General features: G+C 37.8%; 1 protein-coding gene across 1 annotated transcript in view; it reads right to left on the bottom strand.

The window, feature by feature from the left end:
• The window catches only part of LOC149085522 (integrin alpha-9-like), a 166884-nt gene that overhangs the window by 132789 nt on the left and 20512 nt on the right, over positions 1-13583 (bottom strand). Inside the window, exon 2 of the mRNA XM_089233577.1 lies at positions 4405-4544. Within this exon, the coding sequence (XP_089089703.1) occupies positions 4405-4544 (140 nt within the window). The remainder of the gene's footprint in view (positions 1-4404; positions 4545-13583) is intronic.

Below are 13583 nucleotides of genomic sequence, written 5' to 3'. Positions count from 1 at the left end.
ACAGTGGCGGTCTTGGGGCAGTGCATATAGATGTAATATAACCAAATCTTATGTCTATGGGGCAGTGCAACCTGTGCAATTGCACAGGGCGCGCAAATAATAGGAGGCGCCGAAACACGTTGAGGAAGTTGGATATATATATATATTACTAGAAAATAATCTTTAAGGTATTTTGAAAAAATTATCGTACAAAATGTTCATAAAAAATGACCAAGATGGAAAAAAAAGAAAATTAATGTTTGAGAATATGTAGTTGATTTTTTAGGAAAAGAATCTATAAGCGCTGCACCACATACAGTATATACAGATTTCGGTCACAATAAAAATACACACACTCTTGAACTCTTTTCTTTTAGTTTACGCCCCCACAAGATATTTTTTACTTCTCATCTCCAGGCCCGTCATTTGGGGGGTTATCCAGGGGAGGCCCCCTGGGCTTTTGAAAATACACTAAAAATTGTGTACATACATCGAGTACATGTTCTTTGCCCCCCCCCCCCGGAAAAAGGTGAAATGACGGCCCTGCTCATCTCATCATTTTATGTTTTTATTTCTCATCTCAAAAATAAAAAGAATGGAGGAAATCTCCCTCCATCACCCGATTTTCTCCCAGTGTTTCCCTGCGTTCCATGCGCTTTGGCACTCGGGACCTCGGATCCGCCTCCCGGCTCGCCTGATTTTCCTAGTCACATTGGGCGCGCTCTACAAGTGGTGCCAAATCGGAGGTAGAAAGGCGAAAAAAATTAGGAAAAATGATTTCTGTCCGCGCTCTGGGAGAGGCACCATATCCGGGGTAAAAGAGCCAAAAAAAATTAAATGAGATATCTTGTGACATGAAGTCGCGTATACATTATCGCGCGGATCATGCAATGAAAGCATTCGCAATCGGTTGTTCAGTAATTTGTACGGTGTTTGTGAACGATTCTTGAGCTGTTTTAAAAAAACTGGACCCACCTGGAATCGGTTTTTTCACCGAACTCAAAGGAAAGTGTAAATACTTTCCCGTAAATACGTCCGTGCCTCTAAGCCGCTCTTTTGGTCACTCGCATGCTGTAGGGGGCCATGATCGTGCCCCGAGGCTGGGATCTTTTGTGGGCCCCTTGGTCAGACTTTTAACGGGCCCCTTCTGTATCTAATTTATAGCGTGAAAAAGCAAAAAAATGATGATAATCATCCCGGGCCCCAGGGCTAGAGCCCTGTCAGCCCCCCCTATGTGGGGGCCATGATCAAGATCGTATAAGCTCTAGGTGAACATTAGCACCTGCGAAGAAATTTCCGCCTAAAAATTATTCTTGACCCAAAAAGTTTGGACACCGTTGTCCTAAATAGCACAAAAAAGTATTCCTTTGGTAGTGTCTGGACAAGTGTTTTCACCAGAAAAGGATTTATGGCTTCACTGAATGTGGGATATTCACGTTTTGCGTCTTTCTCCCGTTCTAATTTAATGTTCTTGACCACCAATTACTCAACTTTGCCACCCTAGGCTATAACAGTGCTAACTTAAGAGCATCATAGGCAGGACTGCAGGGGCGTAGCCAGAAATTTCGTTCGGGGGGGGGGGGAAACCAAAGTGACAGAACAATGGATTTGGCCATCTTTTTCCCTTTTTTCTGTCATTTTCTCACATTTCGGGGGGGGGGGGAACCAGACCCCCAAGTCCCCCCCCCCTCGCTACGCCCTTGCAGGACTGCAACTAGGGCGAGGGAGTAGGCGGGTCGGGTGCTAGACAAAAGAGGTGAAAATTTCACCCTTTAACCTCTCCTTCAATATTTCAAGGGGGCGCAAAAATGGCGTGATTGCCCCGACTGAAGAAGCATCTAGTTGCGCCCAGATAATAGGCTCCCGCAGGACCGAAACTAGGGAAGGGCGAGGGGTTTCGTGCCCCGCTCGCTGGATAAAGAAGGGAGTTGAGCTTACTGTTTTTCCGTTCAAAATTACGGGGACACAGCATCAAAATGGACACTGGCCCTGAGTGACAGGTTAAATTTTCGTTGCCGTTGTGGCCCTGGACCAAGTGTTTTTTCTAAGACCCTCCTATCTGCCTAATCGTCTTTCAATTTACGTATTTACCATCGAAAATTGATACAGAATGAGCCCCCCCCCCCCTTCACTTGAGGGCAGTACCTAGATATGAATGTTTGAAGGAATTGGAATTTTTTGAAGAAACGTTTATAAATTTCGAATATGCGCGCTATTCTTACGACATTCCACAAAAAAGCAAAATATATTTTGTGAAAGTTACAAATTATTTTCAGCTTTTTATGATACGGGGCAGGGCCGTCTTAAGAACATCATGGGCCCCTGGGCCAAGGGATTTTTCTGAGGCTCTACCTGGAAAATTCTCGAAAAATTCAACTACTTCTCCTTTTTTTGAGGCCCTTCTTTTCACGAGGCCCCCGGGCCGTGGACCCGCCGCTATGGTGGTCGAGTGGTCATAGTGGCGGACTCTCATCGCTAGGATCCGGGTTCGAACCCCACCGTCACCATAGTGGTGGTCGACTGAAGTTGGTTTTCTGTGGTTCCGAACTTCAAGGCGCGAATGCGCGCCGATCTCCCCTTTAAAAAGTCTCGCCACAGAGAGCAACAGACCTACAAACAGCACAAATGTAATTCAATCACAACACATCACTCACTTCCCTTCTGAAATATAGATGGCAGCACTGAAAAAAAAATCAAACACAACACTACATATGCACTCAGACTTAGGTACACACAGTTACACTTCCGGCACAACTCACTAGGTAGTAAATCGCTCATAAATGGTGATAGACCTGAGTTGCGCTCGGTTTGAAAGAAAAAAAGAAAGGGCCGTGTGGACACCCGGGTGGGCCCATGCGTTAAGATGGTACTGATACAGGGTTGGTCGAAAATATCTTTAATTTAAAAAAATTTCTTGTTGATTCTCAAAATGCACTCGTGACTGAATCTTCTCCAGGAAGTGTGTAATTCAAGCATTATGTTTGCATGCCCGAAACTTCAGAACAACGCAATTAAGTATTTTTCAGAAATTCACAAAATGTCTAAAATTCAGTGTCCATCGACAGAAGTCAGTGGGTATACAGGGTGATTACTTAATTCCCCTTGTCGCATTTTGCTGGTGAACCATTTATCCTAGAGGCATACTTCCAATTAGAAAAATTATCTAAATAACGTGTAAAACTCAGATACGTCATTCATGTTGCAAAAGGTTGTATAGTTATTAAAATAAAAAAAATTTACTTTTTATACGGACGCCCTGTGCCCAAAAACCCAATTGGAAAGTTGTTAAAAACACAATTAGAAAAAAAAAAAAAAAAAAAAAACAAATTACACGTTTTTAAGTTCACCGAGATATTTGAATTCCAAAATTAGGGAAAAATTGAGAAAGAACAGCATAAATACCGTAATTTCACACAACTATGGTCCAAAACAACACCATTTTCTAGATGAATCATCATAACTTCTGTATTCAAGCTATTCAAAAAAATTTTTTTGCTTATATTGCCTGTAGAAAGATCAAGCATTAATATTTTTATTCGTAATGTAGCTCAAATATGGATTTTTTGAAAACTAAATTTTGGACCATGGTTGTGTTATGAAGTCCCAACTATAGTGAAAAAGGTTATCCGTTAGTTTTTACTCTTCTTTCTAATTTTTCTCCAATGTTTGGATTTAAAAATATCTCAGTGAATATATTGCACTTAGAAACGTGGAATTTTTTTGTTGGCCTCAGAAGAGACAGAGCAACAGCTTTCTTACTGGGTTTTTAACAACAGGGTGTCCGTATAAAAAGTTAATTTTTCTTTGATAATAAGTATACAACCCTTTGCAACATGAATGACGTATCTGAGTTCTGCATGTTATTTGAATAATTTTTCTAATGGGAAATATGTCTCCTAGGATAAATGGTTCACCAGCAAAATGCGGCAAGGGGAAATTATATAATCACCTGCATAGTGTATCATTACCATAATCAAAACAAGACAATGTCAAGAAGAAATTAACCGCTTTTTGAATCTAAAAACAGGATTATGCACAGGGCTGGAATTACAGATGCTTGTTCAGTCGGGACAAACACGCATTTTGGTGTCCCCGTTCAAAGTTGAAGGAAGCGATTAAAGGGTGAATTCGGCGCCGTATGCATAGGCTGTTATTGAAAATAATGGAATGTTTTGGGGGGGGGGGGCTTATGTCTATGGACGTATGGTTAGCCTATCATCGATGATCGTAATTATGTAGACTACTGCACTACTATTCGAACGTTTTGTAGTCTAAAAAATGAAAAGTTTGAAACTCCTCAGAGAAAAATTATTTACGAGGCGCATGTGTGTGTGTGTGTGTGTAGGGTTGAGTTGTAGTCTACAAAATGCAATTACCTAATTTTACGAACATAAGTAGGCCTATATACAAAACCAAAATCTATACCTAGTTTATCCAGAACAACTTCTTCACATTTTTGATCCACGTGATTGGCTAGAGAGACTTTGCAGCTATTTAGAACGCCTGGTTGATACAACTGATCTCCTAATACACTAGAGTTTGCTCTGGGTGCAGTGATTAATGCCCTAAATAAATGAATGATAAAGTCTATTTTAATATGCAAAAAGAAAAAGGAAACAAAGCACAACAGGTATCAAATAACATCATGACATCATGTTAAACAAATATAGAGTGGGACGCGGTAGCCCAGGTTGATAAGATACTCGCCTGAAGGGCCATGGTGCCACGAGAATGAGCAAATATAGAGTAAGTAAAAAAAATAACAAATAATCTAAACACATTAAACGTCAAAATTTTCACTTCTAAGAGTCTTTCCCCCCGTGTTCATATTGTTTTCATGCAAAGCTTATTGTGTATTAGGTCGGCATTACGCTATTACACTATAAAAGTTTGTTAAAAAATCTTTTACAAAACTTGAAAAACAACCAATAAGAATATTGGTTATATTTGCTAGAATGTAACAGATGCTCTTATTGTTTGCATTTTTCAAGTTTTATAAAAGAACTTTATAGTGTAATCCCGGTCTTAGACGAATGTTTCCTGACTAAAGTGGGCAAAATTTTACCCTCGGGACGACGACGATGGAGTCGTTCAAGGGGGCAGTAGAAACTATGAATTTAGTATAAGATCCCATGGGTTTTCTTGAGTTGTGGGGGAGGGATGAGCAAAAAAAAAAAAACTTTAAAAAATGGCTCGATGGACAAAAAAATTTGGAACTATGACTAGGCCTGGATTACACTATAAAAGTTTGATAATAGATCTTTTACAAAACTTGAAAGAAATCAAGCAATAAATCTGTCGGTTATATTCGCCCAATGTAACCGATAGGCTTAGTGGTTGCATTTTTCCAGTTTTATAAAAAATAACTCTTTTCTAAAACTTCAATAATGTAATGCTGGGCTTAGACTATGCTTTTTTTAGTGATATCTGAATTATTTAAGAACACGATTATATTTACATTTAAATAATGTCGTACATAGGCCTACATGCAGCGTTTCTTTCAATTTTTTCGTTAGTAAGTTAAAAACGGGGCTTGCAAAACGTACATACGATCGACATTTGCGAGGATCACCTAATAATGAATGGGCATGTAATAGTCAAGAACATCACCAAACTGTCACTGACTGTTACCAACAGTCTCTATAGGGATGTCAGTCGTTTCGCTATTTAGTTCACAGTAAAACTGTCTGTTTATTGAATATTATCTTCGGTATTAATCGTGCAATAAAAAGTACATTGAATCATATTTCTCAGAATAAGGCCCACACCTACACTTTTGAAAAGTAATTTCGGAAGTTTACAGCACACTTATGTTGAAGTGACATGCACGTACACAAATGTACAGTGTAACAAATTTTAAACAATTCACTAAAGAAAAGTCGAAAGATATTAATAAAATTTGCCCTTAAACTTTCAGATACATGCATCATAATTCATTCATACAAATCCTGAATATTTAGTAAGTGTTTTTTGACACATATTTGCTTCTTGTGGAATACAAGAAAGCTGATATCACCTAAAAATTAAATTTTATCCTTGTTAGGGGCGGTGCTTATCCTCTGAGAAACATGATGATTGCTAATCAAAGAATTTTTTTCTGTTGTAATCGAGTAAAGAACGTCGTCAGTTTGAGCTGGAAATTAATTATGGCAACGTCAAATGAGTTAACGGCAGGTTGGTAAGAAAGAGTAACAGCAGAGGAGTATCCATGTGTTTTGCAACATCGTAATAGCCACTGACATTAGTTACTGGTATGTGCTATACATGATGTCCCGCATACTAGCACGGCATTTATCTCATCAACCGTCTGTCGTAGAGGTATGATTCCAATTTATAAAATGCTCGACAGGCGTTCAAAAACTACCCTGTAGCAGTTTTGAGAGTGGAAATACCGTGTGGCACAAAATAAAAAAAATCTAAATTTTTAAACGGTCCCCCATGTGCTCAAGAACCCAGTTACAAAATTGTTGCCCTGTCTCTCCTGATGCCATCAAAAAGAATTCCATGCTTTTAAAGCGCAATCGCAGAGGTATTCGATTTTGAAAAACAGAGGAAATTTAGGAAAGAACAGCGATAAATGAGGAAAAACCGTTTTACCCGCATTTAACGCTGTTCTTTCCCAGTTTTTCGAATTGGAATATTTTTGTGAATATTGCACTTAGAAACATGTTTTTTTTTTTTGCTGGCATCAGGAGAGACAGGGCAACAACTTTGGAATTGTGTTCTTGAGCACACGGGGACCGTATAAAAATTTGGATTTTTTTTTTTGTGACAGACTGTATTTCCACTCTCAAAACTGCTACAGGGTAATTTTTGAACGCTTGTTGAGCATTTTATAAACTGGAATTATACCTCTGCGATGGACTGTTGATGAGATAGAGGCCGTGCTAGCACTTACAGGACACCCTGTATTATATGTACCACGAGCTAAAGATATTGAAATTTAAATCGAATCATAACGCTTTAATTCCTAATTTACATCATTAATATCATCGATCAATCCGTTCAAGGTACACACAGAATCTCCCAAAATCAAGAAAAAAAACTCTTACTGCTTCTGAATTAAAGATAGAGTACAGTAATTTTCCGGATATTATGCTGAGGTGAACTCGGAAAGAAAAGTCATCACGTCTCCGCCAGGACTCGAACCCAGGCCCTCTTGCATATCAAACCGTCCCACCCGGGGGCCATTTCCAAGTTAAGAGAGGCTACTAATGCCTCTACTTCAGCGCCTTACGCCACAGTGCGTGGAATACGGAAGGCAGGGTCATGTCTCCAGTGGTGTAGATAATAGCATGCTTGCCTGGTATGCAAGAGGGCCCCTGTGTTCGAGTCTCGGCGGAGACGTGATGACTTTTCTTTCCGAGTTCACCTCAGCATAATATCCGGAAAATAACTGTTTCCTTGATATCTCGGGCTGAGAAAAAGCCATCTATCTCTCTCTCGGGATAAAGTGTTTTGATTTCATTTGAAATCGAAGTTCAAGAACGAAAAATTCAGAAACATATAGTTTAATAAATTTAGTTCAATGAATGAAATAATTAGGGGAAACTACCACCTAGTAGAAACAGATGGCGAGTAAGGGAGCAAGTCGAAGATCGATAGCAATTGAATCACGAATTTCGAAAGTTTCGAAAAAGGATCATCTCCGAAAATAATTGAAATTTTTCAGGAGACACACACACAAAAAACTGAATTTCTGTTAAACCGTTTGTGACTAATTTTTGAGCAGTTTTTTCCCTCTAAAACTACTGACCACTGTGTACGTTATGACAAAGTAAAATAGTATCCTTAAAGGAAAATTTTTGATGGAGAAAATGATCGTTAAAGTTTCCTGACAGTAGTCTTTTTTCGAAATTCATCCGAGGACTTGAATGCTTTTTAGTAGTAAAACGCTATAAGTCAAGAACGAATGTTATTGAAAAGAACAAAAATCAGGGCATTTATCGGTAGTTTAGAGGAGTAGTAATGAAAATGCTTCAATAGTAGGAATGTTTAGACAACAACCTTTCGTTTTTGATAGGACAGGAATTTCATTATTCATTTTGTTGCCAATGAAGAGATGGCATAAGACTTTACCATGCTGTTAAAGGTTAAAGATGAACTGAAAAAAAACTCGACAATCGAAAGGAAACTTTGTCCTTTTTCTACACTTTTCCCATAGCATCTTTCCGACAGTGGCGTTGCCTTGAAGTTAACTTTGCACCACGATTTGAAGTCTATGACGTCAGAATATGTTATTGTTTTGACAGTAAATTTCTTGTCTATAGTGCTACTGTGTATTAAATCTGCTGGTGAGTGAACAAACAATGTTCTCGTCAGATTTTACGCTTTACGGCCACAAAATCTTTGCCACAGTCGTTAAAAGAGTGGCCTGTTTGAGAAAAATGAATGTTAATTCCTATGTTGCGACTGGCTGACAATGCCAGTTAGAAACTTTAGCATTACGCTATTTTTATTCTGAGCAGGACAGCCGTCACACAATAAGTGTAACTCTGTTATTTATTCAGAAATTTTCCACGAGTTACCATCACTGAACATAACAAACTATATTAGTAATAGAGAGATATTGATGGCTTCTTTCTCAGCCAGAGATATCAGGGGAACAGTTATTTTCCGGATATTATGCTGAGGTGAGCTCGGAAAGAAAAGTCATCACGTCTCCGCCGGGACGTGATGACTTTTCTTTCCGAGCTCACTTCAGCATAATATCCGGAAAATAACTGTTCCCTTGATATATTAGTAATGTCTGAAAACACTGAATTGCGACTGTGCACTATCAAGAAATCAATCCCATTCTTTGATTGTTATCAATCTGAGGAGTGATTAATCGAGTCATGGTGCCTAATGTCTTCAATGACTTGAAATGAGACCTTTTCGAAATTCATTTCAGAAAGGCACGTGTTTTTCACCACTATGAAAACTAAATATGAGCTTTTCTCGCTCATAAAATATCGATCTATATGTGTATATGAAAAAAGTGGAAAAAAGTTCATTTTTGAAAATATTCCGAGATGAGTCCTTTTCAAAATTCACGATTAAATTAATCTATTATTCATTTTTTTTAAAGTTTAAATAGTTTAAAAAGTTTTTTTTTAAGTTTAATTATTTTCCGTAATTATATAGACCCCCTCCCACTCCTAAACATACATTTATATACATAAAGAAAAACCTACCTTTATAAATTTAACAAGAAAATATACTTGTTACAGAAACAACATACATATATGCTACAGAAACAAAGCATATGATATTTTGGTCTTGGGAAGCTGAAACAAAACGAGATTACTAGACTACCGTGTCTCGTCGAAGTTTAAAAGGGTATACTGTATCATGGCCCCATATCCTCGAGCAGGGCCCCTAGACAGATCTTTGGTGGAGACCCACAAGCCAGACTTTTTACGGGCCCTTCTACAGTGAATTTATAGCATGAAAAAACAAAAAAATGATGGTAATTGTCTCGGGCCCAATGATGGAGCCCTGTCAGCTCCGTCTTTGGGGGCATGATTAGTATATTCACTTCTTGTAACAATGTAAAAACATCGATTACTCGCGAGGTTTTTCGAGATCTTGAAACAAATTTCACCATCCCTATTCTACTTCCATAATAGCATTGGGGGAGATTTCCTTCTGTCATGATTCTCCCACACGTTCATGTTTGGATAAAGGTGAGGGAAACATGTTGGCTGTGAAATTTCTTGCTATCGTGATTCAGAAAATTTCTATCCCATACGTCTGTTGATCCCATCACCTAATTATGGCTACTCTAAGTTCAGAAATACGTTCAAATTCCCATTTTCTATCTCAAAATGCAACATTTAACATGCCAACAATATTAAGTGTCTGCCCCAAGACAGAGAAGTTTGCATCCACCAGAAAAAAAAAAAACGTTTTTCTCACTTAAATTTCTTTTTCCAACACATGGTTAGACAAATAAAAAAAATATATATACGAAGTTGACCACTTCGCGAAGTGGCCAGTCCAAATGTCCGAAATTCGGGTTTTCGCCAGTTTTGACTGGCCCTTACATGTTGATCCCTATACATCCTTATACAGGGTGATTCAGAAAAGAGGTGATAGTACACACCAATACAAACAATTGTCATCAAAGAATGCATGGTCTAACAAGAAATGCAAACGCACTAGCGCGTTTCGAAACGGCCGCTCTGCAAATGTTAAAACGGCATTCCTGTTGAAATTTATCGGGAGAAAAGAACACCATGCATGCAAATGTAACTTGGGGAAGAAGAAGAAACCGTGTGCAAATCTGCGTCATAGTGAATAAAAGTCGCGGTCACCAGCCCTGCGAAGTTATTCCAGCGTGCAACCGGTCTAACAGTTGTAACGTAAGGGATAATGATGCACTTTAGTAATACTGAAAAAGTAATGCATGTCTACGTAATGAATGCGTAAATGAAATGCATGTCTGCTTTTCTTTCGAAATTTCCTCCGTTTTTCGAATTGGAATATTTTTGTGAATATTGCACTTAGAAACAGCATGGCAGGGGCGAAGCCAGAAATTTCGTTCGGGGGAGGACCACTTTCATTTCGGGGGGGACCAAAGTGATAGAACAATACGATTTTGCCTTCTTTTTCCCTTTTTTCGGTCATTTTCTCATATTCCGGGGGAGGACCAGGCCCCCAAGTCTCTCCCCTCGCTACGCCCTTGATGCATGGTGTTTTTTTCTCCCGATAAATTTCAACAGAAATGCCGTTTTAACATTTGCGGAGCGGCCGTTTCGAAACGCGCTAGCGCGTTTGCATTTCATGTTAGACCATGCATTCTTTGATGACAATTGTTTGTATTGGTGTGTACTATCACCTATATTAAAATTTTTTCCATCTTTTCTGAATCACCCTGTATATGTATCACTAAGATATCGATATTCCGATTCGTTTGATCGATCATTTAATTATAAATGGCCATAATTATCACAAACAAATACTCCAACATGACGATTACCCCGAATCATAGGGATCGATATAGGGATGTATAGGGCATCAATATACAGGAGCTGGCTAAAGCCTGGCGAAAGATCGAATTTCGGATATTAGCCGGGTCAACTGGGCTGGCCACTTCGTGAAGTAGCGAACTTCGGGCTTTGGCAGAAACATATATATACAGTATATCAATGAGTTATCTGACACCACATGTTTCCTTCACCTTGGCAATGCCGTATCTTCGCCGGGTGAATGAGACGAGTGAAAAGAACGAGATTACCATCCAAAAGCAGAAAGACTGCCTCACAGCAAATATACTATTCGTCTCGCAAATGCATATTTATTTCAGCATAATAATGAATCGGTGCCCATAAATTAAGAACATGAGAACAGTGAGTTATAACCAATTGTTAACGTTTGTATGTGAAGGCAATGCATAGTATATCTATTAGAGATTATGGCGGAATGCCAAGTTTTTGAACGGAGTTTCAACTGGATGGAAATAGACGATACTAGAAATAGTGAAATTATGACAGAACAGGTTTACTTCACTGTCAAGGATATAACCAATCGTTTCTTGGATTACTTTATAATGATCCAAAATAACGGATTGTTTTTGCTTTTTAGAAAAATAGTAGTTTTACAGTTTAAAATCACTGATCGTATTTGTAGAGTATAATAGGATACATGGGGGAAACTAACAGAAATTCATAAATATCTATAAAAGTCATTCTCAATCATGTCAATTTTGTGGGTGCTTACCTTCTGTCTTGCATTTTTGTAATTCTTTTTAAATTTTAAAATATTCTTTTTTTTTTAATCGAAAATTTAATAACTTCACTAAAGATAGAAAATTCTATTAGAAAAATCACGTTGCCTTGGTTATTTTGAAAAATTCTTACTAGTGAAAATTGTTAAAATGAGACTGTACAGCAGTGTTCCCAAACTGAATAATATCACCCCCTGGGAGCCGTTGGAACAGTCCTAGGGGGTTGTAGAAGTAATGGCCATAATATACATAAGATCCTACTGGTTGGCTTAAGGTGGAGGCACTGAGAAAAAACAATTCTGGGGAGAGAGCAGTAGGAAAAATATAAGTTTGATATACTTTTGAAATAACTTGAATTTTGGATAAATGTCATCTGCTTGATTTCGATTGATATCACCCGCAAAAACCTTTGCTAAAATGATATTAAAGGAGGATATACAGGTGTATTAACAAATAGTTCATAGCGATACCTTTGCTTTTTGTTCGCAAACAATGAAAGTAAGCAAAAGGAAGCGGAAAAGAACAAAACAAAATCTTATCAACGATAGAGTTTCCTGCGAAGGGATTGCACGTCCGTTTGTTTGTGGCATCATTCATCCAGATGCAAACAGTTGAAAAGTTGAAACATTCACATGCAAATATGATGAACCATACTTTTGAAAATTGACTTACGAAGTTGTTAGTATATGATGAAATCGTCAAATAACCCTAAATCAATCCTCTCATCGGCATTGACGAGATATCTCGCTTTCTTAAACGCCTTTTAACTTTTATTTTAGCAATGACAAGCACAGATATTTTCTAAAGCCGATATCTCAGTGAAACACATTCACCTATCCTCCTTCCTTTGTACCTGCTGAAAATCGGAAGAAACAATACTTCATAAAAATAGATAGTATTTTAGTCTTAGTTTAGGGAGTTTAGTGATTTATGCTATGCTCTCTCTTTGGTTGAAGAGCTAATGTTAATCAATAAAGCTGAAATATAAAGCATTAAAAAAGAATTACATTTGGAAGGTTACAACCTAAAAAAAAACTGATTATAAAGATATATTTTTTTATCAGAATGTGTAAAAAATGAATGGCTTTTTCTGAGGTTTTTCTGTTATAATTTTGTCTTCATATGTACGAAACGCAAAGCAGCAACCTCGCGAAAGAGTTCGCCGGTCTGTGTGGTTGCAATAATTGATGTATAATGCGAGTCAATCTGCTCTAATGATGAATACTGACGAATGAATGAGATCAAGGTCAAGAATACGAATAAAAATGACTAGGGTCAGGAGAAGAATCAACACGCAATATCGAAATACGTTCCAAATAACTGGTTTACAGCTGATCGACGAACAATGTCGTCAACTGTACGATTTCTTGGTTGAGATTTAACTGGAGTATTTGAAGTTTTCTTTCGATATAATTCAATCTCTGCTCCAACTAAAGAGATAAAACTGACATCATCGTCTTCATTGATTCAAAATTATGCATCCATTAAATCACTCGAGGGACGTGGTTAAAGCTACATAATGTGTGAAGACAGCTAATTGTGAAGCCTTGAGATGTGTTTAATCCAGAGCGGACTAATAACAAATTTTCTCACAGCCTTGAAAAACTTCAGCATGAAAATAGTCTCCAGATCTTAAACGTATAAAAGATTGTGTATGTGTAATCACTATTTTTGAATGCCTATAAGCTAACAGCAAAAACTTTGCGACGAAACTAGGAAACAATTACGTGAAAACACGAATTTACCTTTTTTTTACAATGCGATTCATGTAATCGTTTTGCACTTGAACCTTGAAAGTTAAGAAAAATGCCATCAACATAATTCGAAACAAGTAAATTTTTTTTCTACTGAATTATTAATAATTTTTTCAAGTTTCTCATCAGTCTAGAGGTTC

Source organism: Pholcus phalangioides, unplaced genomic scaffold, assembly GCF_987345545.1.
Source record: "Pholcus phalangioides strain wild (caught in Gottingen) unplaced genomic scaffold, Ppha-v1.0 ptg000007l_1, whole genome shotgun sequence".
Classification (NCBI taxonomy): Eukaryota; Metazoa; Arthropoda; class Arachnida; order Araneae; family Pholcidae; genus Pholcus; species Pholcus phalangioides.
Note: the sequence above shows the minus strand (reverse complement) of the source record. Positions and strands in the feature narration are given on the sequence as shown.